This window comes from Haliaeetus albicilla, chromosome 14 (assembly GCF_947461875.1).
Source record: "Haliaeetus albicilla chromosome 14, bHalAlb1.1, whole genome shotgun sequence".
Classification (NCBI taxonomy): domain Eukaryota; kingdom Metazoa; phylum Chordata; class Aves; order Accipitriformes; family Accipitridae; genus Haliaeetus; species Haliaeetus albicilla.
In genome coordinates, this window is record NC_091496.1 from 33,663,993 (window position 1) to 33,687,942 (window position 23,950).

A 23,950-nucleotide genomic window follows, 5' to 3' on the forward strand; every position below is an offset into this window, starting at 1 on the left:
TCGCAAGCACTGTGAAAGACAACATTTGAATCCAAAGTTATCTTGATGAATGAGAAAGAGTTGATCAAATGAGGAAAGATAATAAAAGCAAGGGGGGAAAAATGTCCACTTAGAAGCAGAAAATCAACTACAGAAATACAAAAGGGTAAATAGTGTGACAAAGAACTCAACTGCAGAAATTAATCTAAGACTTATTGCAGAGTGCAATAGAAATATGAGCAGATGATGTGATACTGCTGCAAAAAAGTAATTGTCACTCTGGGATACGTTAGAAGGAGCATCACATTCAGACTGGTACAGCAATTGTATTCACTGCGGGTGAGTTGTTACCTGGAATACAGTATTTGTTGTTGGGCGCTGTACCTTAAAATAAAGGGTTAGGCAATGAAAGAAGGTGTACAGAGGTACTGACTCGTAATGAAAATATTAAGACGTCAGAAATGAAGTATGAGTAGATATAGTTGCATGAGCATGAGAACAATGTAAAAAATGGACTATATTTGTAAACAAGGACACAGTCCACAACAGTAAGATCGAGGACTGTTGCCTGTGTTAAGCCCAGGAGGCCTGCACTCCAGTAAAACCAGAGAACAGATTGCCTGTCAGCAGAAGACCCTACCCTCTAACAAGAGGAAGATGGGAAGAAGGTAACAGCACATCATATATGCCATTCCGTTTCCTTTCAGCCCAGCTAGGATACAGACTATGGCCTTAAGGAACTTGGAGAAGACTTGCCTAAAATTCATGGAGGTGGAAGTGAGCAAATTCTGACACAGAAGAATCATGCCACAGTGATTTTGGGCTCTCGAGTGTAAAAGACCTGTCCAAAAATTAGTTTCTCATTGCTTAACAGATGTGATGAGGCCCTGATACCTTGTGTCCCTTCGCAGATTCACAGGTTGGAAGGGACCTCTGAGGGTCATCTGGTCCAGCCGCCCTGCTCAGGCAGGGCCACTTAAAGCCATTTGCCCAGGACCATGTCTAGATGGCTTTTGAATATCTCCAAGGACAGAGACTCCATGTTCCCCTTGTCCTCTGTACTGGACACAAGTAACCCTGGCCAGACCACCTGAACACTTACATCTTGGTTCTTCTACGTGAGTGAGTGTGGGAGTGTAAGTGAATTAAATCATTGAGAAAATGACTGTGAGTGGGTAAAGCTAACGCACTTAAGAGATTTTGTAAAATAACATCACCTTCTCCTTCCATAGAGTCTCATGCTGAGCTTTTTACACTAACTTCTTATCAGAGAGGAAAGCACAGACATTGATACACACTGGAAGGCTGAAAGACCTGAGTTTGTGTAGTCTGGATGAGAAAAGCTTCAGAGGCATTAAGGCGATAGTTTTCCGCATGTAATATGTTATTATTAAGAGGACATCAACCAGCCGTTCTCATGGACGCTGGGAGAAGGACAAGAAGAAAACAGCTTCAATTGCTGCAAAATTATTTTGGCTGTGTAGCGACAGGAGCGAAACTCTGGCAAGAGCTTACCTGGGGACCACAACGGACTCCTCACCGGAGACTGTGAAGGACATGACCGGCAAATATTTGTCGCCAAGGTCCGGATACATTCAAACCTGTCTTACTGCAGGGGTGCTGGACCAGACCAGCGTTCGACAGCGTATTTCTGATGCTCAGTGCCAGATTCATTGTTGAAGGCCCTGTGACTCAGAGACCCTGGTGCCAGCCCAGATCCATGTCAGTTAGAGACTTGGTGCCTGCGCCAAAGTTTTGTCACCACTGGACTAAACAATCTCTTTTCGTCTCTTCCTGACCTATGTTGTTATGGTTGCTATGAAACCCTTACCCATGGAAGCAATTTTTCCACTGGCTCCATGGTCTTCTGCTCTGTTTCTCACTACCAGGAATGTTTAAACATTTTTATTTCTTCTTCAATAAAATTGAAAACAGCCAGGCTTGAACAGGGGGGGGAGAGAAAAGAATTTGGTTTAACCTAACTTCTTCACTTCAGCTGACTTTTGAAAAAGTCTGTTTGTTGGCTAGAGGTTACACAACCACAGTTCTTTGAGTGGATCTGTTGTTATTATCGGTCTGACAAAGAGATGGCAGCAGGGTGGTGCTGTTGCATTTTTCTCTTCCTTTGCTATTTTTTTTTTAATCTCTGTTTTTCAGGAGTAACAAAACCGAGCTTCTGAAGCTTTGGTGCTTTATGACAAGTACACATGAAAATATTTGCTGCAGGCATAAAGTTAAAAAACAAATAGCTATACATTTTCAAAAAGTTTTATGGGAATTTTAGACAGAGTACTCTCATTGCCTTTTCAGATAACTGCAAAACTCAGCTCTATAGTAATCTATGAAATTGAAGGACTCAGCTCTATAGTAATCTATGAAATTGAACGTTCAGGTATTGAGGGCTGAATGAAGCCTACAAAATATTCATGTTCTGTAACTGCTGGGAGAAATCTTACAGTGGACTGAAGAGGTGGATCCTCTACCTGTATTTTTAGTAGGATCAAGTTAAAAAAACCCACATTTTGTGTATAGACTCCTGGTTTTGAAATGCTCCTCTTTTCTACACTTCTCCCACCCCCACCCCACTTTGCAGGTTTTTAATTACATTTTCATTCATGGAATGCGAAAATAGGAAGTGTGTAACTAAGGTAACAATGATGTCCCTGGTGTGTATGCGAGAGTGCACAAATCTCATATCAGAGTCCTAAACTGGACCTTGTCTGTAACAATCCCTGCTCTCCTCCCACCATTTAGGAAATAAGGTCTCACCAGTGGGACCACAGTTTGGGAAGGACCCACAGAAAAGAGGGCAGCTGACTATTACAGAATACAGGTATATAACGATGTGGCTGCAACTGTTTGCTGGACGCACTGAAACGATGTGGTGTCTGCGGCTGAGCCAGCCTGGAGTAAGCGTTCCTTGGAGCGGCGTAATTCACTCTCTCCTTGTAACCTCACTAAGTGCAAAACCTGACAAGTCATCCTAACAGTGAGTAAGGCACATGCCGGGATGGTCAGAGGCAGACTCACTGTGTCACAGGGCAGCACACCAGATTTCTAATTTGGGACACAAAAAACCACATGTCTTACTATGCATTGTTACCCTCTACTGGGTATCACCCCACAGTATTGCCCTCTGTCTCCCCTTCAGCTCTGTGAGGCTTTCTTTATCTAACAGAGTGAGAAAAATGCTTGGTGTCAGATAGCACAGATAACGCTCTTTTGCTAACACGGGTGCTGGCATCAATAAGGTCAAGAGGGGTAGTTTCTGTTCTGATTGATTCACTTATGTCTTTACAGACCATTTCTCTTTTTGAGCGATGAGTGTGAGGAGGGTCTTTGCTAAGCAGAGTTGCTCCAAAACTTTCCAATTAAATTTCTCAACTCATTTTTGTCAGAAAGCACTTGCACTTAGACTCGCTGTACTGCCAGGCCCTGCTGTGACCCTAACGCACAGCTGCTTGACAACAGATAACCATATTAGCAAGCGATAAGCTTATCTGACAAATGGATTTTGGTCCAGATTCTTGGTTTGTACGTGTTAGACATCCTGGCTCCTGTGGGCCATTTGGGTATCAGCAATAGACTAGAGATTGAAAATAGATTGCTTATAGGGCATTTATTGCTTTATGCAGAAAAAAAAAAGGTTATCTTGCTCTTCTCTTATCTTCTCCTTTCCCTGAACACGACTCCCCCATTTCTTCAATCCATTTTTCCAGTATTGTTTCCATTTCTCCCCACTATTCAAGCTCGATCCAGTTCCTCTCTGGGCACCCCTCCAGATGTCTTTCAGTTTTAGGAACCCTCCACTTCCCCCCTGGAACCAACACATGTAGGTAGATTGGTGTATTGCTGAGGACTCAAGTGCCCCTTTTGTGAGTACTTCTGCCCCCACCGCATTTCTGCATAGTGACCATTTTGCATTCCCTGTGTTGCAAAATTCTCCTAGTTTGTATCTGGAGACAAAGATGGAGCTGAGGACAAGCTCTTGTGAAACAGTCAACTGAGTTGAATACATCAGTAGAGCTCTAGAGATGGGCTTTTTATTCAGTCCATGAGCATTCCCCCTCCAACTTCTGCTACCTTCCCCAAATAACTCTGCCGGTACTTATCGGTTTGGGACTTTTTACGTATGCGGGCTTCCCATTTTCAGAAGTATTTGGCAATGGTGAGTTCTTCAATGCTTGGGTGCATAATTTGGCCCACTTCAGGAAGACCCAAGGGTTTCACTCCTGAGCAGTTTTCAAAAGGTAAAGATATGGGCGAAACTGGAGGAATCGTAAAATCTTCACCCTGGATCCCATCATGAAAAACTGTTCCCTAAACAGTTTTAAGACAGCGTTTGCTCGGCTTATGACAGGATCACGTATATGCGTTTGACGATGGCGCCAACTGCAAAAAACCAGAACAAAACGGACAATGAACACACGTTTTATTCCACGTCCCCCCTTTCGGTCCTTCGGGATGCTATTCGTGAAGTAAATAAGCGCACTCGCTTCCAGAGCGCGGGCTGTGACCACCCTCCCTGCTTCCCTCAGCCCAAAGGACCGAGTCCCTTCGCCCCGACAACGACGTCAGGACATGGCGCCGGTCCCGCATCCCGCCTGGGGCTCACCTTTCCCCAAATCCAGCGGTTTCAGGCGGGAGCTGCCACAGGCTCGCTCTCCCTCTCTCTCGCCCAGGGCCAAGGGCGGGATCTCCCCTCAGCGCTTCCCCGCCGCTCCGCCTCCGGGGCAGGCCGGGCCTCGGGGCGGGCTCGCCTCCCCGGCGGCGGGAACGGGCTGAGGGGAGAAGGGGGGGGGGGCGAGGAGGAGCGGGGGGGAACGACACACCGCAACTTCGGGAAGATGAATGCGGAGAACCAAGATGTGCTGCTGGATCTGGAGGAGGAGGAGGAGGAGGAGGAGGAAGATGATGATGGGGAGATGGGTGAGTAGGGGGCTGGAGCGGGGAGGGTCGTCGTCCCCCGGGGAAGTTGAGGCGGGGGAGGGCAGCTGCTGGCGCCGGGCTGGTACGCAGGGTGCTCGCCCCTCAGCTCGCCTCCTTCTGCTACAACTTCTGATGGTTTTTCTCTGGAAAATACGTGCTGGCTCTGTCCGTGCTCCCCGGGGAAGGGGGTGGCCGGGGGGGGTGGGGGGGTCTTCCTCAGGGAGCGGCGTTGCCGCCTTCCCGCTTTCACCGCGTCATCCCGGGCGAGTTTTCAGAGAAACACCGAAAAACTTGACCTGTTCCCTTCCCTCTGCCGAGGAGGGAGGGAAAGAGAAGCGTGAGGCGGCGGGGGAGCAGCACTTGGGATGAAGCGCGATGCCGGCGACCTGGCGGTGTTGGTAGCGATCTCCGAGCCCGCAGGCACAGCCGGGGCCGGGGGGGGTTTGTCTCCCGTGGAAAATGCGAAGCATGCCGTCGCCCACGGACACCCACGGGCTCGCCGCAGCCCCCGGGGCTGATCCCTGGGGCTGGCAGCAGCTTCAAGGGGCAGCAGCCAGCCCGAGTCCTGCCAGGCTTGCCTGTCTTCGTTTGACAGCCAAGGAAAGGAGGGGGGAAATTACCCCCCCCCCCCCCCAATAAATAAGGGGGGGAGAAAATTGGCAAAGCATAGAAAGATAGTAATTTTGCTGGGAAACAATGCATTTTTGTGTCCGCCAGAAATGCAGACAGCAAAATGACCGGAGAGTTTTAAATTCAAAGGCGGTGTATCTTAGTCTCGTCCCAAGAGCAGCAGCCCAGGACAATGACATTTGTATGTACTGTGGGAGTGAATTCTTATTAAAGTATTTCCAGAAAACAGCCCGAAAGGGGTTGGTTCCCAGCTGGTTCGGGCTGAAGGGGTCTATTCATTTCACAGATTTACTTCAGTTCAGAAGCTGTTTTCAGCTGCAGTACCCAAGATGTTCTGAAGCCTTTTATTTCTACTTAATTTGTTAAAATGAATCTGACAAACGAGAAATGCAGGCAAAGGTCAGTTAGACAAGCAAGTAGAAGATAGATCTGTATATATACATTTTATCAAATAAAAAGGGTTCCTGCTCATTTGTGTTCAAAAGGTTGTGGATATTGTTACTGACAAGTACTGAACTTTGATTTATTTTTTTTTTTAATATTGGGACTGAATTTCTGCATTAGTCAAAATTTCTAGTGGCATTAACTCCCTCTGACACTTATGTTGCCTCCAAATACTAATCCTTAATAATGGCCAGTACAGTTTGCCTCATTTATTCAGTTAGCTCACTCCAAAAGTGTATAAAGTTTGAGCCTCACCCAAGGTCTGTGGCAATCAGGGAAAATCTTTCCTCCAACATTACTAGCCTTTGTTTCAGATGCTGTGGGAGTATCCTTTGCTTTACAGCAATAGTCCAAAACCAAATTCAGTTTTCCATATGAAGTGAGGTGGAGGGATTGTTTGACTCCACTCCCTGAATCAAAGGGTGGATCAGCACTGCAATGTAGTAATCAACACATGCCTTTTTCTTTCCATTCTTCACCCCAGAGAACAATGAAATTGTTTCCTACTCGTGACTCTATCAAATTTGGGGTTAGTTCAGCTCCCAGAGCCAGCAAATCATGAGCTGCATGTTCTGCTTGCAGGATACAGCAGTTTGGAAAAACACATGCTATGTGGCAAAATCGACTAAAAATTGAGCAGCGATGATTTCATGAGTTGTTTCGCAAAGCCTGTTACGCAGTGCCCAGCTCTGTCACATTTGCTGTTCTGCTTTGCAAAATGCATGGATAACAGTCTCGAGGATTTGATGTTAGGTATAATTACAGGAGATCTATTTGATTGGTCTGACAAACTTGTAAATCATCCATTTACCTCCAGTTTTATTGTACCACTTGCATCTGCTTTTTTCCCAGGAAAGCCATCCCTGCTTTAACAAGGAAGCAGGACTTCTGAAATCTTTCCAGTCCTATTCAATATCAATCCCAAGTGTTTATAGCTCATCAGGAAAAGCACTATTATGGCATATCAAAGCTTGTAGTCATGGCACATAAAGGGAGAGCTCTGGCTCATATTGGCAGACAGTTGGTTTTGGTTATCCGTGCTGATGACTAGCAAACCACTCATGTCAGAAGCAGACTTTGGCAGGAGTCCAGCAAAGAGCTGGACTCATGAGCCCCAGCCCACAGGAAGGTACCACAGCCGCAGTGCCGGCTGTACATAGCTTTGAAATGGATTGTTTCGGTCAGACTTGTGCTTAAGGAAGAAAGTCTTGTCCTAAGGTTAGGCTTTTTTGACAAGTTGAAAACCTTTTTTTCTAGTGATTAAACAAGATGGGCAACTTTTTCTTTTGGACTATGTTTTTAAGAGGATTGTTACATTAGTGGCATCAATTTTTTTTTGAGATACCTTATTACCAGGCAGAAATGATGGGAAGGACATTGACCTGTGGTTGCCACAGCATTTAAAATTCTCCAAACCCATTATTTCCTGCCTAGAAACTGTAAAGTTTTTCTTTCCCTGGTGCCAAACCTCATACCATATCTAAATTAGTTTGCTCGTTTGTGTTTTGGGATTTACAGAATATCTGAGTGTGTTTTCCAGAAAAATTAACTTCTGCAGACAATATCCAGCGGCATCCACTCTGACTAACCATTCCACATGAAATACTTTTCATTGGCATATGTCAGCATCTTGCTCACTCTTTGTTGTCTTGGTTTTGCTCAAATACATTCCTAGTTGTTCCTTGAGCCTTGAGTGTACAATATCTTCCCATGTTTTGACACCGCTGCAGTAATCATCAGGCCATGCTTTATAGACGACCAAGAAATGGATGTTCACTTGTTAACCTTTTTCTTGTCACACAGTGTAGATACTGTGCTGATGAGGATTCCAGCTCTTCTTTCTAAAAGGAATTTCATGTTGTTCTTCAGCAGACTTTTTTACCAGCTACAATAAAAATGTACAGCGGCGCTGGCTTATTCAAGCAACATTATTTGTGGAGTTGTAGCCTAAAATAAGCAGGTGTGTGCAGCCCACTGTACAGCTGGAACCCTGTCCTAAGGGGTGATGTTGTAGTCCAGATGGTGAAGAGCAGGCATAGCTATTCTTCACCTCATTACTTTTTCTCACTCTTCTGTTCTCTGCTTGTTTCCTCATGGCCTACACTGAATTTTATCGTATTGCCTAGAGCTTCTATTTTTTCCTATTCAATACCTTCATTAGCTTGACCTGCTTCTCACATGACCCTACAAATATTATTGATATCATATACTGTACTCCAATATGAATATACAGGATACCAACAGTGTTCTACAAATTACTCCAGTGTTTGCCTTCATGATGCTGTGAAGTGGTCAATTCTCTACGGAAGTCTTCTGAAGGCATTGGAAAGCCTGAACAGTTAGATTCCTTTTTTGACAAATGTGGCTTTGTCCTGCCATTTATTAACTGTAATCCCCACACTGTGGGGAATTTAGAAGTGGTCTACTCAGCAGTAGGTGCAGGGATCAGATCTGATAATTTCATAACATACAAGGCTTTATAAGCAGATTCTTTAAAAAAAAAAATACCTGTTTCTGGAAGGACAATATCTTGCTTTTCAGTCTATCTACCTCAATGAGTAAGACTGCCCCAGCCCACTCTTACCACACCTGGTTTTCTTCTCTTTTTCTTCTCTGTCTTGTAATCAACCTAAAAATTATTGGGGCACATTTCAGTCACCCACTCCCCTGAAGAAGACTGTAGGATGGGGGTGTCTGATGAGCCGAGAATCAAGAATTTCTGCTCCCCATTTCTGTGCTCTGTTTGCAACGCTGTTCTCGCACGCGTGCATCTAGGGGACAAGGAACAGGAGCAAGCAGGAATGTAGACACATGGTCTCATTTATTCTGGTTTGCTGCTGGGGCAGTGAGAGACTCTTCGTGGTGAGCTGGGACTTGTAAAGGTCCAGGAAACGCTGGCCTGCGATACTGGTCAAAATTTAAACTACCTTTCATGCCTTCATGTTGTTCCTCTTATGTCTGTTACTGTGATGGTTTACCTGGGTTTCTTTCTCTCTTCATACTTCAGTAATTTTATTTTTTGACTTTCTACCCACTTCACTTTCACTGAATCCAAACCACCCAGGGGTAACAGCCTTGTCACCGAGTATGGCTGTATTTGAACGCTATGCTGCTGGTACCACTCACTTTTTAATTCTGATTCAATGATTTTTCTACAAAACTACTAAAAAACACATAGTGAGAGTATAAATATTTAACTACAATATAATTACTGTTTTGCAGCTATTTATAATTCATAAACTCTGGAGGTGATCAGAGTATTTCAAGAATCAGAAATTAGGAAACTGATAAACTTCACAAATTTACCAGATCTTTCTCTTTTTAAAGTTTTTTCTACTATAACAGAATTCCCAGTTGTCCATTAGAAACTTCCTTTACTTTGAAAGTATTCTTTGTGCCTGTGTTTTAGACTTAGCTGTACGGAACAGATGAGCGCGGTTTACAGATAAGTCTGCAATCTCTAGGACGGACTTGTTATCTGCCATTGTATCAACTTGTGCCTTTTGCACAAGGTTAATAGTAATAGTTTTGGGTTTTTTCCTGGTTATTAAGTCATTAATTTTATGTCAGATATTTATCACAGGTGATTCCTTAAAGTTTTTCCTCTATTTACACAGCTCACAAGTTCTCTTAAAAGGAAAAACACCCTATACACCTTTATGCTCGACATCTTAGATTTTTTAAATTACTTTTCAAGCGTTATCATTTGTAAAAAAGAAAATTTATTAAAATTGATGTGTAGGAAACAGGCATGTGTTACATGGTACAGAACTCCAGCAGTTCCATAGTTGTTGCAGTTATTGAAAGTAATGCAATCAAAAACTCGCAAAAAATGTCCTAGTATCAGCTGATTTGGAATTTATACAGTATATCAAACTGCAGGTAGAGAGCTTGAATTTCAGGAGACCAGAGACATGGAAGGGGTGATCTGTGCATGCCATAACAGACGTCACACAAATGGGCCTTTCAAAAGTAATTAGAGAAGGATTATGAATAAGATCTGTTACGATATGCATGGAAAGTTCAATAAAGTTGTTATCATTTAAATCACCTCATCCTAGTATTTCTTGGTACCTGCCATTTCCTAGGAAATGATGGGTTGCATGCTGTGGAATTAAGGCCTAGTTTGCCACCAGACATGTGGCAAACTCCAAGGGGGAACTGATACTAAAACTGATGTTTTCTGCTGTGGTAAAAAAAAATACAAAACACAAGAATGATTTGTATGGGTGCAATTGACTGTCATAAGTTAAATAGTCTTTGTAATGCCTTCCAGCTTAGCCCTTAGAAAGAACGATGGATTTTTTTCTTCTATTGTTTATTTTTATTTTGAGATAATACTTTCTTGTACCCCCCCCTAAAAAAAGTGAAATAAAAAAGCATTAGCCTAAGTTTGGGATTAACTGGGGCAGGCCAGGAAAAAGAGTTGCTCATTTTTGTGAATTATAAATAATGCACAAATAATGAAACTAAATGTCCTGTGCTTGGCATGAGAAGATCTTTGAAAAAAGGTGCTGCAGGCTTTAAGCATATGGAGCCGCTGCAGGTGTGTGTTTAACAAGATAATGCATTTAACAGGGTGTGAATGTTACAGAAGAGGGCACTGAAGAATGGTGACATGGGTTGGATTGTGTATTGTTTGTACATTCAGAAAACAAAGGTGGGGACGGAACTATTAACCAAGTGCTAATCTCTGTATCCTAATGAATAGAAAAAATAAGCTTGCTTTTACTGGATTGTCACTATTGCTTAAGTGCATGTCTCTGGCATAGTCCTTTCTAAGAGTCTGAAGTATTGCTCTGTAGAATATATATGTTATTAAACTGATATTTGATTGATGTTTTTAATATAAAATTAAAAAAGCATTTCACCAAGGCACAGGCCTAGTAACACTTGTAAGTTTTTAGGAGTATTTGATTCAAATCCACACTCACAGTGAATGTAGGTGGAACAGTTTTCCCACTGAAGAACATATGTGTTCATTCACTGCACTGGCCGTGATGAGAGCCTGCTGTGACCTTGTTAACATTTTGTGTTAGGGTTCAGGTCTGATGAATGTGGAAGCTGAAATGAAAGCCATAGGCCGTAATATCACAAACACGTCAAGCCAGCACCAATTGGCTTGGCTGCCAAAAGAAGTATTCCCCCCACAACCACCTTACAGCGGCAGCTTAAGACTTCGTGGCATTTTGGCCTTATTTTTCATTGGGGTGTATCAGTGGCAGTGTGGTAGGAATGCAAAGCAATAAAGAAGGACACTGTACCCTTTATTTTCTTATTTCCACTGTCTTCTGTGGGAAACGAAAACTGGCAGTCATGTGAATTGCTGTCAAACAATGGATTTTGTTAGATAATCAGCCTAAGAAGGCAAACATCTGAGCACAGAACCCTTTGTCCTCTCCACCCTTCACACTTTCCTCAGGCATCCCACATCTATCTGAGGGCTTCGTGACAGGATAAGTGTCTTGATTGCTTCCTGAGGAATTATGCAGGCATCTGAAATATATTTTTTGCTTGGTTCAATGGAATTGTTTCTACCCCTTGTTCTGAGCTGTCCCAAACTCAGCATATGATAACAACAGGACACATGTAGGCACAATCCCCTGCATGGACTTCCGAAGTGACATCCTGAAGCATTGCTAGAGCCAATGAAAAAACCAAGTCCTTAACCTCAAGTTGGCTTGATTTAATCTCTGAGCACTCTGCACTCCTCTGCAGGATTCAGAATCACTCCCCAACCTCCTTATGTACACATGGGATACCTTCCGTCAAGAGGTGTGCCCAGGCCCCATGTTTGTATATATGTGGTTTAGTACTCTGCCTAGGAGAAGATAATTCACCTAAAGCAGTTGTTGGTTTGGCAGGGATGGGCTGCTGAGTGGCGAAGGGTAGAGAACGGAGAAGACTTACACTCGCATTAGCACCAGGCAGCCTGGCATATATTCTTCCATTGCATGAAACTATAAAATGGGAGTATAATCCCTTTTTCCCATTCCTGTCCTGCCATGTCAGAGCCATTTCCTCTTCACAAGCCTTTCAGTTCCAAATCTTATCAATATAGATGGTCCGTTTCCTACGCAGCAATTGACCTGTCGAAGGGCATAATATTACTGAATGCAAAATAGGCAGAGCCTAGATAGTTTTGCTAACGGCAATAGCCATATTAAAAAAATGTGTGTGTTACGTTTGTAAAAGGGCAAGATTCAGACCAGCATAGACCTCGTTAGCAGGAAGAACCAGGAAGACCAAATGGTTTTGGAAAGAGACCACATTTAAACATCTTTAATGAACACCAGATTCAAATTGGAAAATTAACAAAAATTTATTAAAACACAAACTGACTGAACTTTAAGCAGTGTAGTTACAAGTCTGCTGGAGCATTAACATTCTTTAATTGATTTTATGCCTCATGTGGTAGAAATTGCAGCTTAGTTTCAAAATATTGTGTAAAGACTGAATAAGATTGAACCCTTCAATTTAGTGTTTACATTAAGTAATTTCCAACTAAACCACTGATCATCAATATTCATTAGACATAACTGAACATCAAAGTTTTGTAGGAACTGCCACCAATAGCAGATTTTGCTTTGCTTGTATAGTTTCCCTTCCCTTCATTTTTATGTTGATGGGTTTCCCCTGACACCATTAATCCGGTTAGTCAGGTTCTCCAGCATTTTTTAGATGTGATTTAGCATGGGATGTTAAATATTTGCATAGGAGACTGCTTACAGTACAGTCATCAGAATGAGCTGCTGCGCCAGTGTTCTTCTGTAGGAAGCAGCCACCACCTCTGTTCTGTTCAAGCGCTGTTTGAGAGTAGTTGCTGCAGCAGAATGTCTGATAACTTGAGTGTCCATGGTGTGTTTCTGTCCTGTGGGCTTCTAGCTGGGGTGGATCTTTTGCTAAGGCATCTGACTGTCACAGTGTCTACAGGAGGATCTTTGTTCCTGCTCCACTGCTGCAGCAAAGACCCGTAATCTGTCCCTCAACCATTAACTACTTTGGGAAGTTACAGTCAGATGAGGAATCTTCACTGGGTAGGGAAGAGAATTTGGAATGAAGAGTGGGAGCAAGAAGCACTTGTGTTGAGATGCATTGAGTCTCCTATGCTCTGGTGGTGCTGATGGGGTTTGGTCAGGAGAAGAGGATGAGATTAGTGACTTTTCAGTGGGTGAAAGATTGTGGGTTCTTCCCTTCCTTTGTGGGAGGAATATTTAACTAGAAAACGTCTTCTGGATTGCAGATCAGGGTGGAAAGTATGAGAGCCGATCATAAAATGTTGTCGGTGTAGCAACCCTGCTGAAGATGCTGGGGACTTATATGAGTAATCCAAGGACTGTGTAATCCAAGGCTAATCCAACCTGCTGTGATCTGGCACAGCGCAGGAGTTGAAGAAGAGCCACCCACGTCCTGCCTGTGGAGAAGCTGGGGTCTGTGGTTGTCAGTGGAGGGAGCCTGAGATAAGCACCGAAAACTAGAACTTAGGTTAGTGGAGAGACTCGTGTTGCACACACTGGGGTCCTGGCTGAAGGGTCTGGTAAAATAAGAAGTGTCGAAGAGATGAAAAGAGTTAGGAGATGGAAGTAAAGGCAAAACATCTGCTGAGCCCTGGGTACAGACTAAAAGAAAGTAAGTAAAAGGGAAAGAGGAAGAACTCTTGACAGTATTCATAAGGGTAAAGCCGACCAGTGCAGCTCTTCACCTATTTATCTGGTCAGGAACTCATAAGCAGTGGCATAAAGATTCTTCCAAGTCAGTTCATCAGGAAAATAAGCTACAGCAAGGGACTAAGGTAATATAACTGTGAGTGCAGTGAATTGAAACAATTCATCTGTGGTGTTTTCATGCATATTTTTAATATATAGTAAAAATCACAATGTGTTCATAGGTAATTTATCCAGAAGGAAAAAAAGACAGTCTTTATACCATTAATTATTTGCAAAAAATTTCCAGTGCTCTAGGTTTGGCACTGCACTTAGAGATAATAACATTTAACGAAACAAGATGGAGATGGTGATCCAGAGGGCTCTACTATTTCCAGAGAGTTTTATTATTTTTTGTGCAATATTAGTAAAATTATTAGCGTTCTCTTTCTATGTGTTTTTTCCTTAAGTAGTCTAATGGAGTTTTTATAGATGTTAATGAACAAGGATGAGGTCAAACAATGCACACCTTACCCTTGTGAGTAGTCCCATTGACTACAGTGGGAATAGCATTATTTTTGTAAATGCTATTCATAGTAGAGAATGCAGAACTAGTCCCTAATGGAGGAAATATCTTTATTAAATCTTTCATCATCTTCATATATACTGATTTATTCTAGGAAAAATAATTAAATTCATTTAATTATTCTGCTGTCTATAAAAGACAAGAAGGGATTTGCACAAAAGGACAGTTTAATCTATAAACTGATGGCTGTGCTTAAGACAAACAGCCCAGCAAAAACTCCTACAATATTTGGTAAGACTTAAATATGTAATGTATTATTGAAAAAAAAACAAAACAAAACAAAAAACCCAGATCAATATGACCTGAAGAATAAATGAGTCAATGCTGGATTTTTAGTTCTTTTAACTTGTTCCTTGCTGATAATAAAGTGAGGAGAGAAAAAGCTTCAGGGGCAATGCAGTCCAGCCAAATAGAGCTCCAGATGTTTTTCTAAGTTTATTGGTGTTTGCAAGAGCAAAGGTCTCTTTTAGACCTCTTACACGCAAAAGAGGGTGGCTTTAGGTAGAAGTTTGTTATTAAGCTGCACTTGTTAGAAGAAAAATCTGAAGAGTCCTTCAACTGCTAAAACTACAAAGTATTTCCTGATTAGGAAACAAAAGAATACAGTTTATTTCTAAATCCTGGGTCCAACACTGGGAATGCTTGCAGGCATGAGCCTTTGCACCTACACACACAAAGTAGCTCAAAAATGCCTGTAGGTTTTGACTTTAAACTTAATATTTTCATAGTCAAAGTAATTAAAAGTATCTTTCTGGGAGTCTCATGTAAACACACTGTATAACAGCTAAGTGTAGGAAATATTTTAAAGCAAACATTCTGAGAAACTCATTACAGAAATTCAAATATGTCTCCTTGGAGACATGTAAATTTAAGAGCAATGGGTATAATTTTATAAACAGATTTCAAACTTAAGATTCCTAATTAGATAACTCATTGATCCATAGGCATTGAAGTCTAACCAAACAGTGATTTGCAATTACAATTTGGTTAATCATTTCGGTTCCCAATGAAAAGGCTCCACAGCTGCCTGGAGGCTTGGCATTGGTGAGGAACACCCTGGGATCAGCTTGGCTGCTAAAAAAGCTGTGTTTGTAGCTTGGGGCAACTGCTTCGTATGGGCTATCCTCCCGTAAAACACACTCGTTTCCCATGTAATTGGGCAGTAATTTTGACAGTATGCTTGGGGTTGATCTTGGCAAGTCTATCTCATGGCAAAAGCAGCTTGTCTTCTTTATATTTCCAGCCTAAGGACAGCTGATTTGGGTTAGTTGCTCTGGGATAAGAAAAAAAACCCAACCTCACATTATTTTAAGCCACGAAGAAAAACCCCTTCAGGTTCGAGAAGGCACTCGGGGACTGGCAGAAGTCCAGGTGCATTTGTTCAATGATGGGCTTCAGTGCTGGAGCGGGTGAAAAAACAACTTATCACACTCTTGACTACAGTCCCTGCCGAAGCATTAGGTCACAGTCCTTCAACAAATCAGCCTTCAGAGATATGCATGTTTATTAGGGCAGGTTCTGGGCATGCATGTGATCTAGACACAAAAATGATAAACAGCTTATGCTGCTTCTTGATTTTATCTTTTGTACCTCTTAAAATATCAGCAATGTTGTGGTTTAACAGAGCTGATTTAAGTCAGATCTCACTAACAACTCCTCTGAAATTTCTCAGGGAAAGAAAACACATAAACCCAATGACATTTTATGATGTTTGGACCCAAGTAGTGTAGTCCTTCTGATAGCTGTTACATTGCCACAATTTCACGTACTCCTCTAAGCCCATGGTAGGAATCCTGATTTTTACAGGATTACCTGCAGCTTGCTCCTGCAGTCCTTACAAAACAGCATAAACCTCTGAGGTAGCAGGCTGCTGCTCACCTCTGCGCACCAGGCCGCATAGGGACGTATTACAAGCCATACATGACACAAACATGAGAACGATCCTTTTGAGTTAAGTGGAACCGTCAGCATCCATAAAGTTATTTAAGTATGTAAATGTTGCAGTCTCAGCCCCCAAAGCCTGTATATTGCTGTTCAGAGTGGGTTTTTTTCAGTGTTGGAGGTTTTTTCCAGTGGTTTATCTTCCAAAGCTATTCATGATGGAAGCATAAATATCTGTCTAAACAATGGTACTCCATTTATCGTCTTTCTTTTTTTGTTTGTTTCCTTTGAGTTTAATTAAATGTTTTGGGGATAGATGTTTATCCTGCACTCTAAGATGAGACCAAATGTGTCCGTCAGAGGAGTTTCTGCATCTCTCACTGCATACAGTTCACTGAACAAACCCATTGACCCTTCTCCTCAACAGAAGGTTCCATAGGAACACCTTGTGTACAAAAATAAGCTCCAGAGAAATCCTGTTCGGCTTCAGAAAAAGTCTTTCAGTTCTTTTTCATCCCCTTCACTATTTTGTTCCTGGTTTTATTGTGTCACCTTTAGGGTCAGTGATTCTCTTGGCCTTTGGAGTGCCAAATTTGACTCCATGTGAGCAGATCTGGTGCTTGCAGAAGAGAAATGTCACTCAGAAGTGACATAAGGTGCTCTCAGGCTCCAGACTGCACAAAGTGCCAACCTGCAGCAAACAGAGAGAGAGGAGTTACGTGGCCATTTCATGTTTCGGCATTGCTCCACTTTGCAGATACTAAACCAAAGTCTGTAGTGTCAGGGAGGGTGACCATTGAAATCCCGTGAGTTCAGCATGAACATAGCCCATCAGGGCTGTGTGCAGCAGGGGACTGATACAGCGAGTACTTACAACCTTTAAGGTTTTGTCTGTGTATAATGCAGGTCAAAAATATGACAATAAGTAAGATTAAAAAGCTTTTCTTTTACATGGTCAGGCAGCTTTCGAACTGTGCTAATGTAGGGAACTGAAGTCTACGGAAGTGAGAAAATGTGTATTTGATATTTTAAAAATTCCTTGCAGTCCAGTGAGCAAAGTTTACTTTCAGTGAGGTTGAAATGTGGAATTATGTGTGTTTCTGGGGATCAGCACTGCTCTTTTTCTCTTTGTCTCTGAAAGTCTATGAGCAGAATTTTCCGCTATTTTTTAACTGAACATGATTGCTTCATTTCATAGTACAAGGGAAATGAAAGTGCCAGCACTTTTCTAAATGTGGAGTTTTCCACATCTGTGGACCCTTGTCTAACACGTCCCCTTGCTATGGGACAGCAAGAAGTCAGGCAAGCCAAATCTCAGCTAAAGGTTTTGGTCTCAAATGTATATCCCTGCTTTTTGGAATGTACATTGCTATTGAAATCAGTGGAGATGTTTTGCATCGTTCATTCTAGGCATAAACAGTAGTTTTTCAGTAACAAAAATATGGCTTGGAATTTAGCTGTCCCATCTTAAATATTCCTGAAATATGTGATATTTTTGTTTTTCGTTAAAAGCTAAGGCATGCCCCTTGCAGAGAGCTCAGAGGGGAGGCCACTGGAGACCCTCTGTGCCTGGGAGAGACCCCTTGCAGTCCCCTCAGTGTGTGACTACATTAAAGAGTGGCTGGCACAACTAATGCTGTCACCTATTTGCTGTCTCTTTTTGGTGTTTGCTACTGCTGAAGCCCTCTTCTCCTCGTCCTTCTCTGTCCCGCCTCCACCTGTGAAGGGAGAGCATAATGTAGTGTTTTCACTGTGCTAGCAGAAGATAGTGAGATTGATTCATGTGCTGCAGCATCTCCATCAACCTGTCACTCTAAGGACTTTCAAGAAAACTAATAATCAGTTAGAAGGGCTGAGTGCTAAATCCCTCCAAAATGAAGTTTGTGTTTAAACTTAGAGCTCTAAATATAATGGCACTGTGAGTTTTGGTTTATAAATACAGGTAGGCCTAAAAAAACAGTATAGAGAAAGTGGATAGCGGTTTGTCTTTGGATTCGTCTGTTTCTGTATGTTTGCTTACAGCATTTGTTTCATAGCTTGTGTGGTTTTCCACCGAGTTATAAATGAGTATGGCCAAATGTCAAGTTATTGATTTGTGAAGTCCATACTTAGGATAAAGTGTAAACAGATTATTTTCTTGATGGATTTACTGGATCCTACTTTGTTGTCAGTTTCAAGAGATCTCCTCGATTTCATGCTATCAGTCTGCAATTCAGTAGTATCTTCAGAGCTGAGAAGTTTATTTGCCTTCAGCCAGAAGTTGGAGTTGACTGAAGAAGTAGGAGATGAAATCCTCTGTCTTGTGTTACAGGGATCAAACCGGATGACCTCGTTGGTACACCTTCCTGCCTTACAATCTGTGAACTGGATTCACGCATTTCAAAAGGTCATTTTTCTTCCTCTCCACACAAAAAAATGAATCTGCAGCGAAGCCACTCTGGTCTCCTCTTAAAAATAAAACAAAACTCAGCGTAACCAGTGTCAAGGGGTTATGACTAGCCTCCTAACAGCCCATCACACTTGCTTTTTCCCTACTGTTATAATGAGATGTGTAAGCAATCTTACCTAAGCTTAAATGAAAAGCACATCTGTAGAGGCTGCTTGGGTTTTTTATCTGAAAATTGTTTTTTTATATCCTCTCACTTCCACAGTTTTGAAGAAATGGGTTAGAATCTCAGTGGAAATGAGTTCGTGAAGAGGGCTATGGCTGGGTCCCTCAGCACTGTTTGTGGTTTCATGAATATCTGCAATGCTGTATGAAATGAGCAAGCCCTGTGGTTGTTCCTGTGTTACTGCCATCTGATACATTCATAATATCATAAAACAGTTTAGGAGGACTCTGTAGACACCGAAGTAAAATCTCTTTCCATGTTTTCCAAAGCAAAGCTTGCATCTCCTCTTTTGTGGGCTTTTTTAAAGATTTCATGGAATTACACTGCAGTATAGGTGAGACAGGAGGAAAACAAAAGAATTTCTGTTTGGCTTTTTACTCCTTATTATTCTTGCTGCTTGGTTTTGTTATAGCTGAACGGTATCTAAGATTCAAAGCCAGTCATTTTTCATCAGCGTCATTAGTGTATAGTCCTGACTTCTTTTTGCTTTCTCCTGAGATAAGCTATCAAAATACCTATTCTCCACATTTTTATGCTACCTGCCAATCAAAAGGAGACTTGTACTTTAAATTTCACCTGCATTCTTTCCTGATGAGTCCTTAGACTGAATTTACTCACTCTGGGATCCTAATCTTCTAGGAAGGTGCAACAATTGTTAGAGAATTCTAGAAATGACACTTATGCCGAACTATCATGTGCTTACTTTGGTGGGTCAATAGCTGCCTCCGCTGTTCCCACTCTGAAAGACCTATTGACAACGGTGGTCAATGCTGAAATATGAAGTGTGACATGACCCAGGGAATGATCCCTCTATATGCATTGCTAATAAGCACAAATATCTCTAGATACCCAATACATTATTAACATCATTGCACATCAAGCACTCGAAAGCTCTCACTATCCCATGGGCAGCACTGTTGATACTTTTCCTCAGGTATCTATGGCATCTGCCTCAAGGTGTGGAGTAATACATAATGTATCTGAGAAGATTTCTACTCTGCCACCTCATGGAGTGGAGGGGAATAAAGACTTACTGGTCTTCAGTCTTCCCAGGGTCAAGAAGTGTAAGCAGCAGTTGCAGTTTCAAAAGGTGTAGAGAGAAATTAATGAATTAAAAAGCCATGAGATGATCTAAAACCAGAAAGATACTGCTTCTGTCTGATTGCATACCATGGGAGCTTCACTGCCTCTGTGCCTTCATCTCACACTTCAGAACACTGAGTGGTGGTTTTGGCCCTGAGCACCATTGGTCACTCTTGGGGACAGGAGGCTGGGCTAGGTGGACCACTGGGGTGATCCATAAGCACATTCTTGTGCTTGTTCTTCTGTGGCTGCACAGGCACTCTGTTTCTTAAAAATCACTGACCTTGTGCAAAACTGGTGAAGGGAGCCAAAGCCTTACAGTCAAAAGGCAAGGCAAGAACACGGACAGAAGGCAGGCTATAGGCCAAAGACTCCATTATAACATAAAGTTGAGGACTGGGAGCAGGCAGTCTGTCCAAGGACAGCAGCCAGGTGCTAGCGCTAAGGCCCGCAGCTGAATGACCACGGGCAAGTGCTGAGTTTCCTTCTTACATCTGATAGAAAGGACAAGCCACCAATGAGGCTCACAAGCCAGATCACATCTCGCCCATCCCAACAAGAGGCTGACTGCAGCCAAAGGTGCAGTCTGATGGTGGCATTACCTTAGAAAGCCAGTAGCGTTACCAACCCTGCGTAAGCTTAAGGCTTGATCTGGTAAATGTGCAATGCCTGATCTGTGCATTCACGTTGCCTAAAGCTGGGGGCTCTTTACCAGTGACTGAAACGATCGGGACTTTCAGCATGGCATTCTTTCTCCAAAGGAATCCACTGCATTTTTCCATCCTTGTCTTGTAAGAAGACTGTAAGGACTGTTGAGATCTTACCTCCTTCTACTTCCAGGTTCTCAAAGTCCAGGGCGAAATGTTTGTAGTCACTCTGGGGTTTGTTTTTATTGCCTTCATATTTTCCAAATGTGTTTGTGTATAAATTTCTTGAGTTGGTATTTTCACATGCATCTATTTTTCTTTAGTTGTATAGTGGACTTTTCAGTGCCAGACAGAGAGAGCATATTCTTATTTTCCATCAGTCTGCCCACATTACTGTTACTCGAAAGCTGCGTGCACATATGCATCCTTCTTGTTAATGCCTCTTTTCCCAGAAAGTAATTTAGAAACCTGTGTCTTCAAAGCCACAGCTGCTTGGCATGAAGCTACCAGACCTTGCCCAGCTGTAGTTGCTGGGCATCATGAATTGAATTGTCAGCAGAAACCAGAACTTTTTATTCAGAGTGATTGTAATAAGCTGAAAGACACTGGTTTTTTTTTCCATCATGGTACTGAATTTACACTAATTACATTACTCTGAACTGCCTTTTAAAACTTAAAAATTTGATACGTGAGTTGCTAAGGAAAAGTGTCCATAGTTATGATGATTACTTTTCTTACAGTGCATTTTGAAATTACTCATCAGCAGCACAGAGTGCTTCTACACATGGACCACTAATCAAATTGTATGATTAGGTGAAATCCTAGACTTTCAGCAGTTTCCTCATGCCAAATTGCAGTAATAATTGTTCCATCACTTCTGCTCAAGGGAATCTCTCAAATGCTTCAGATATAATTTCATTTCTAAACTGACTGTATAATTAAATAATACAGTATAGCCAGCAGTAATCTTTCTCTATATTTAAATGTAAATATTACCGGTTGCCAACAGGAGCCATAGCATCCCTAATTGGCTGCGGCTAATTATATATTATGTCTAAAAAATGTTAACATTAAGGTTATGAAGTCAAGCACTTAGAAGTTGGGCAATGTCAGCATTAACGTTACCCAGGCAACTTCAATTTTCCTGCCATTTGTTTGCATGCATGTTACAGTTTTTAATTACACAATCACTGTTCTTTTTTCCCCTCTTAAGTCCACTGCTTCATTCAGTTAACTGGTAGTAATTGCAGATTTCTTTTTATCTTCCTCATTAAGAGCATGGCTCCAAGCCTTGTTTAACTCAAATTATCCAAGCCTTGTACAGCATACATTTTCATTCCTTTCCTCCTCTGTGTTTCTATGGTGCTTTTACCACATCTGAGCACTATATCCAACAGGGACGGGAGTCTCAGGAATCCAGACCCCCGTGATAGGAATGTAGGCTGCTGAGGTGATAAGATGTGGGCACTGTAAAACACTTTTGAATGGGTTGTGCAGAGGCAAGATGCTGAACAGAGAGACCCACATCCCACCAGCAGGCGTCCCTAGAACACGTCTATCGGAGGACCATGAGAAAATAATTCATTTTCAACCACTTTTGTACAATTGGGTCTTAACACTGTTCTGGGTTTATGGTTGATAAACTCTCTGCATTTCACACAAAGTTGTCCAAAAAATGCTCCCAATCACAAAAGCTTTGGGACTGATTTTTCAGAAATAAGAGCATTTTCCAATCTTGCTATTCCAAGTACCACACTGTACTTCTCCAGCTAACTTAGTGACAAATGCCCAGCTCTGCTGTAAAAGTGCTGAGTTTCCCAGCTGTAACACCCTGGGCAGTTAGCTTGAAAACTCTGCTGTGGAAAACTCGGCAAAACTTTGTTCAAGGAGCTTGCTCAGCATCATGTGTATTAGATCCCGAAGCTGGGGCATACATAGAGCATTTCGCCAAGGCCGCATGCAAATTCTTTGACAATCAGAAATCTTTCTTCCTTTCAGTTTTCCTACAGTCTCTATATCCTATCCATCTTTTGCAAAAACAAGTTAAAGGTCTAGACAGACAAGTTCTCCTCCTTGGCCAAACCTGGAGTCATCCTCGTTGCGGTATACAAAAGGAGGTAGGGTCCTGAAGAAAAAAGAATAGCAATTTGGGGTTTATAATGAAGAATTACTTCCTTTGCTTTAAAATCCACCAGCATCTCCTGCGCTAGATCAAGTGGTACTGCTGTGTACCTTTTACCTTTTATGGAGTAAGAACCACTTCTGAAATGGGATGAGCAGGATCCAATCTCTTCCTTTGTCTTCCTTAAAATAAGCATCAGTGATGACAGACAGTCCTGAACCAGCACTATTTCAGTGTTCGTGAGTTTGAGTTTGGAGTCCTATTGATCTGCTCAATTGCCATATTTGGCTACAAATTTCTTTTTTTTTTACAAGCCCTGAAAATCAGATTCTACCATGTAGAGCAGTATTAACTAAAGTGGAATGACTGAAGTTAATGATTTAATTTACAGCTCGTAATAAATAGTAACCCATACAGAGTTCTTAATCATGTTTGAATTTTTATTTTAAAGGCTTTCTAAGAGAAAGAGGTTTTTCTTGTTGATTGGTAGAGCAGCTAAGACAGTAAAACCCTTGTGTTCTGCTGGATAATGACATTGCTGAGGGTACCACAGGGGCTACACCCAGCCTGGTCCCTGATGACCCCCAGGGGAGATGCCCACAGTGGGTGACAGTGAGGCAGGAGGCTCCCATCAGCCAGCGGCTACATGACTGCTTTTTTGGTTTGTACTTCTGGACCCAAATGTTTTGGTTACTCCCAAATCCTGTTTTAGATACCTACATCCCTTCTTTAATTCCATAGACACACATTCATTTCAGCAAGTATATAGGTCAATGCACACTTACTCTGATTTTTAATTTCTTGTTGACTGACTTCCTTCTTAGCTACTAGATAATAACTATTTACTCTGAACTTGTATTTAGGTGCATCTTGTTGGTAAGTAGAGTTAATTACCATAGAGAAAAACAACATGCAAACATGTTTATTAGTTGTCTTAAAGATGCTGAATACTTAAGAAGAATGTGCATTTATAAAACATTTTGCATTTAAAATAATTTATTAAGCAAGGGAAGCATTAACTGTAGTTAATGAAATTGATGGATTGATTAATGAAATTGATGGATTCATTCTGGTCACTAAGGGCCATACACTGTGTTTGATGTAATTTGGCATAAAAACTGTCAATCTTCTTGGACACTTTTGAGTACCCCAGCAGGAATTTATCTGTAACTTCATATGCCTAACACCTTCCGCAAATCTGTCCTAATGCCCTTTGGGTTTTTAGAATTAGTGGATCTCATCCTCTGCCACCTGGATTTTATTTACTGCAAGAAAAAAACAGCAGCCTGTTCTTCTTGATCCCTTTTTCAGACTTAAACAGATTATTCCAAGTAAAGAAAATTTTCTCTCAGAACATACTAACAAAACTAAAAATAAAAGTTGTCTGTAAGCTG

The 23,950-nt window shown here is 41.9% G+C and overlaps 1 protein-coding gene across 1 annotated transcript in view; it reads left to right on the forward strand.

Annotated features, from left to right (window-relative positions):
• Window positions 1–4,785: 4,785 nt before the first annotated feature.
• Window positions 4,786–23,950, forward strand: part of ANO6 (anoctamin 6) — a 79,441-nt gene continuing 60,276 nt past the window's right edge. Inside the window, exon 1 of the mRNA XM_069802233.1 lies at window positions 4,786–4,908. Coding sequence (XP_069658334.1) covers window positions 4,827–4,908 — 82 coding nt within the window. The 5' untranslated portion in view covers window positions 4,786–4,826. The remainder of the gene's footprint in view (window positions 4,909–23,950) is intronic.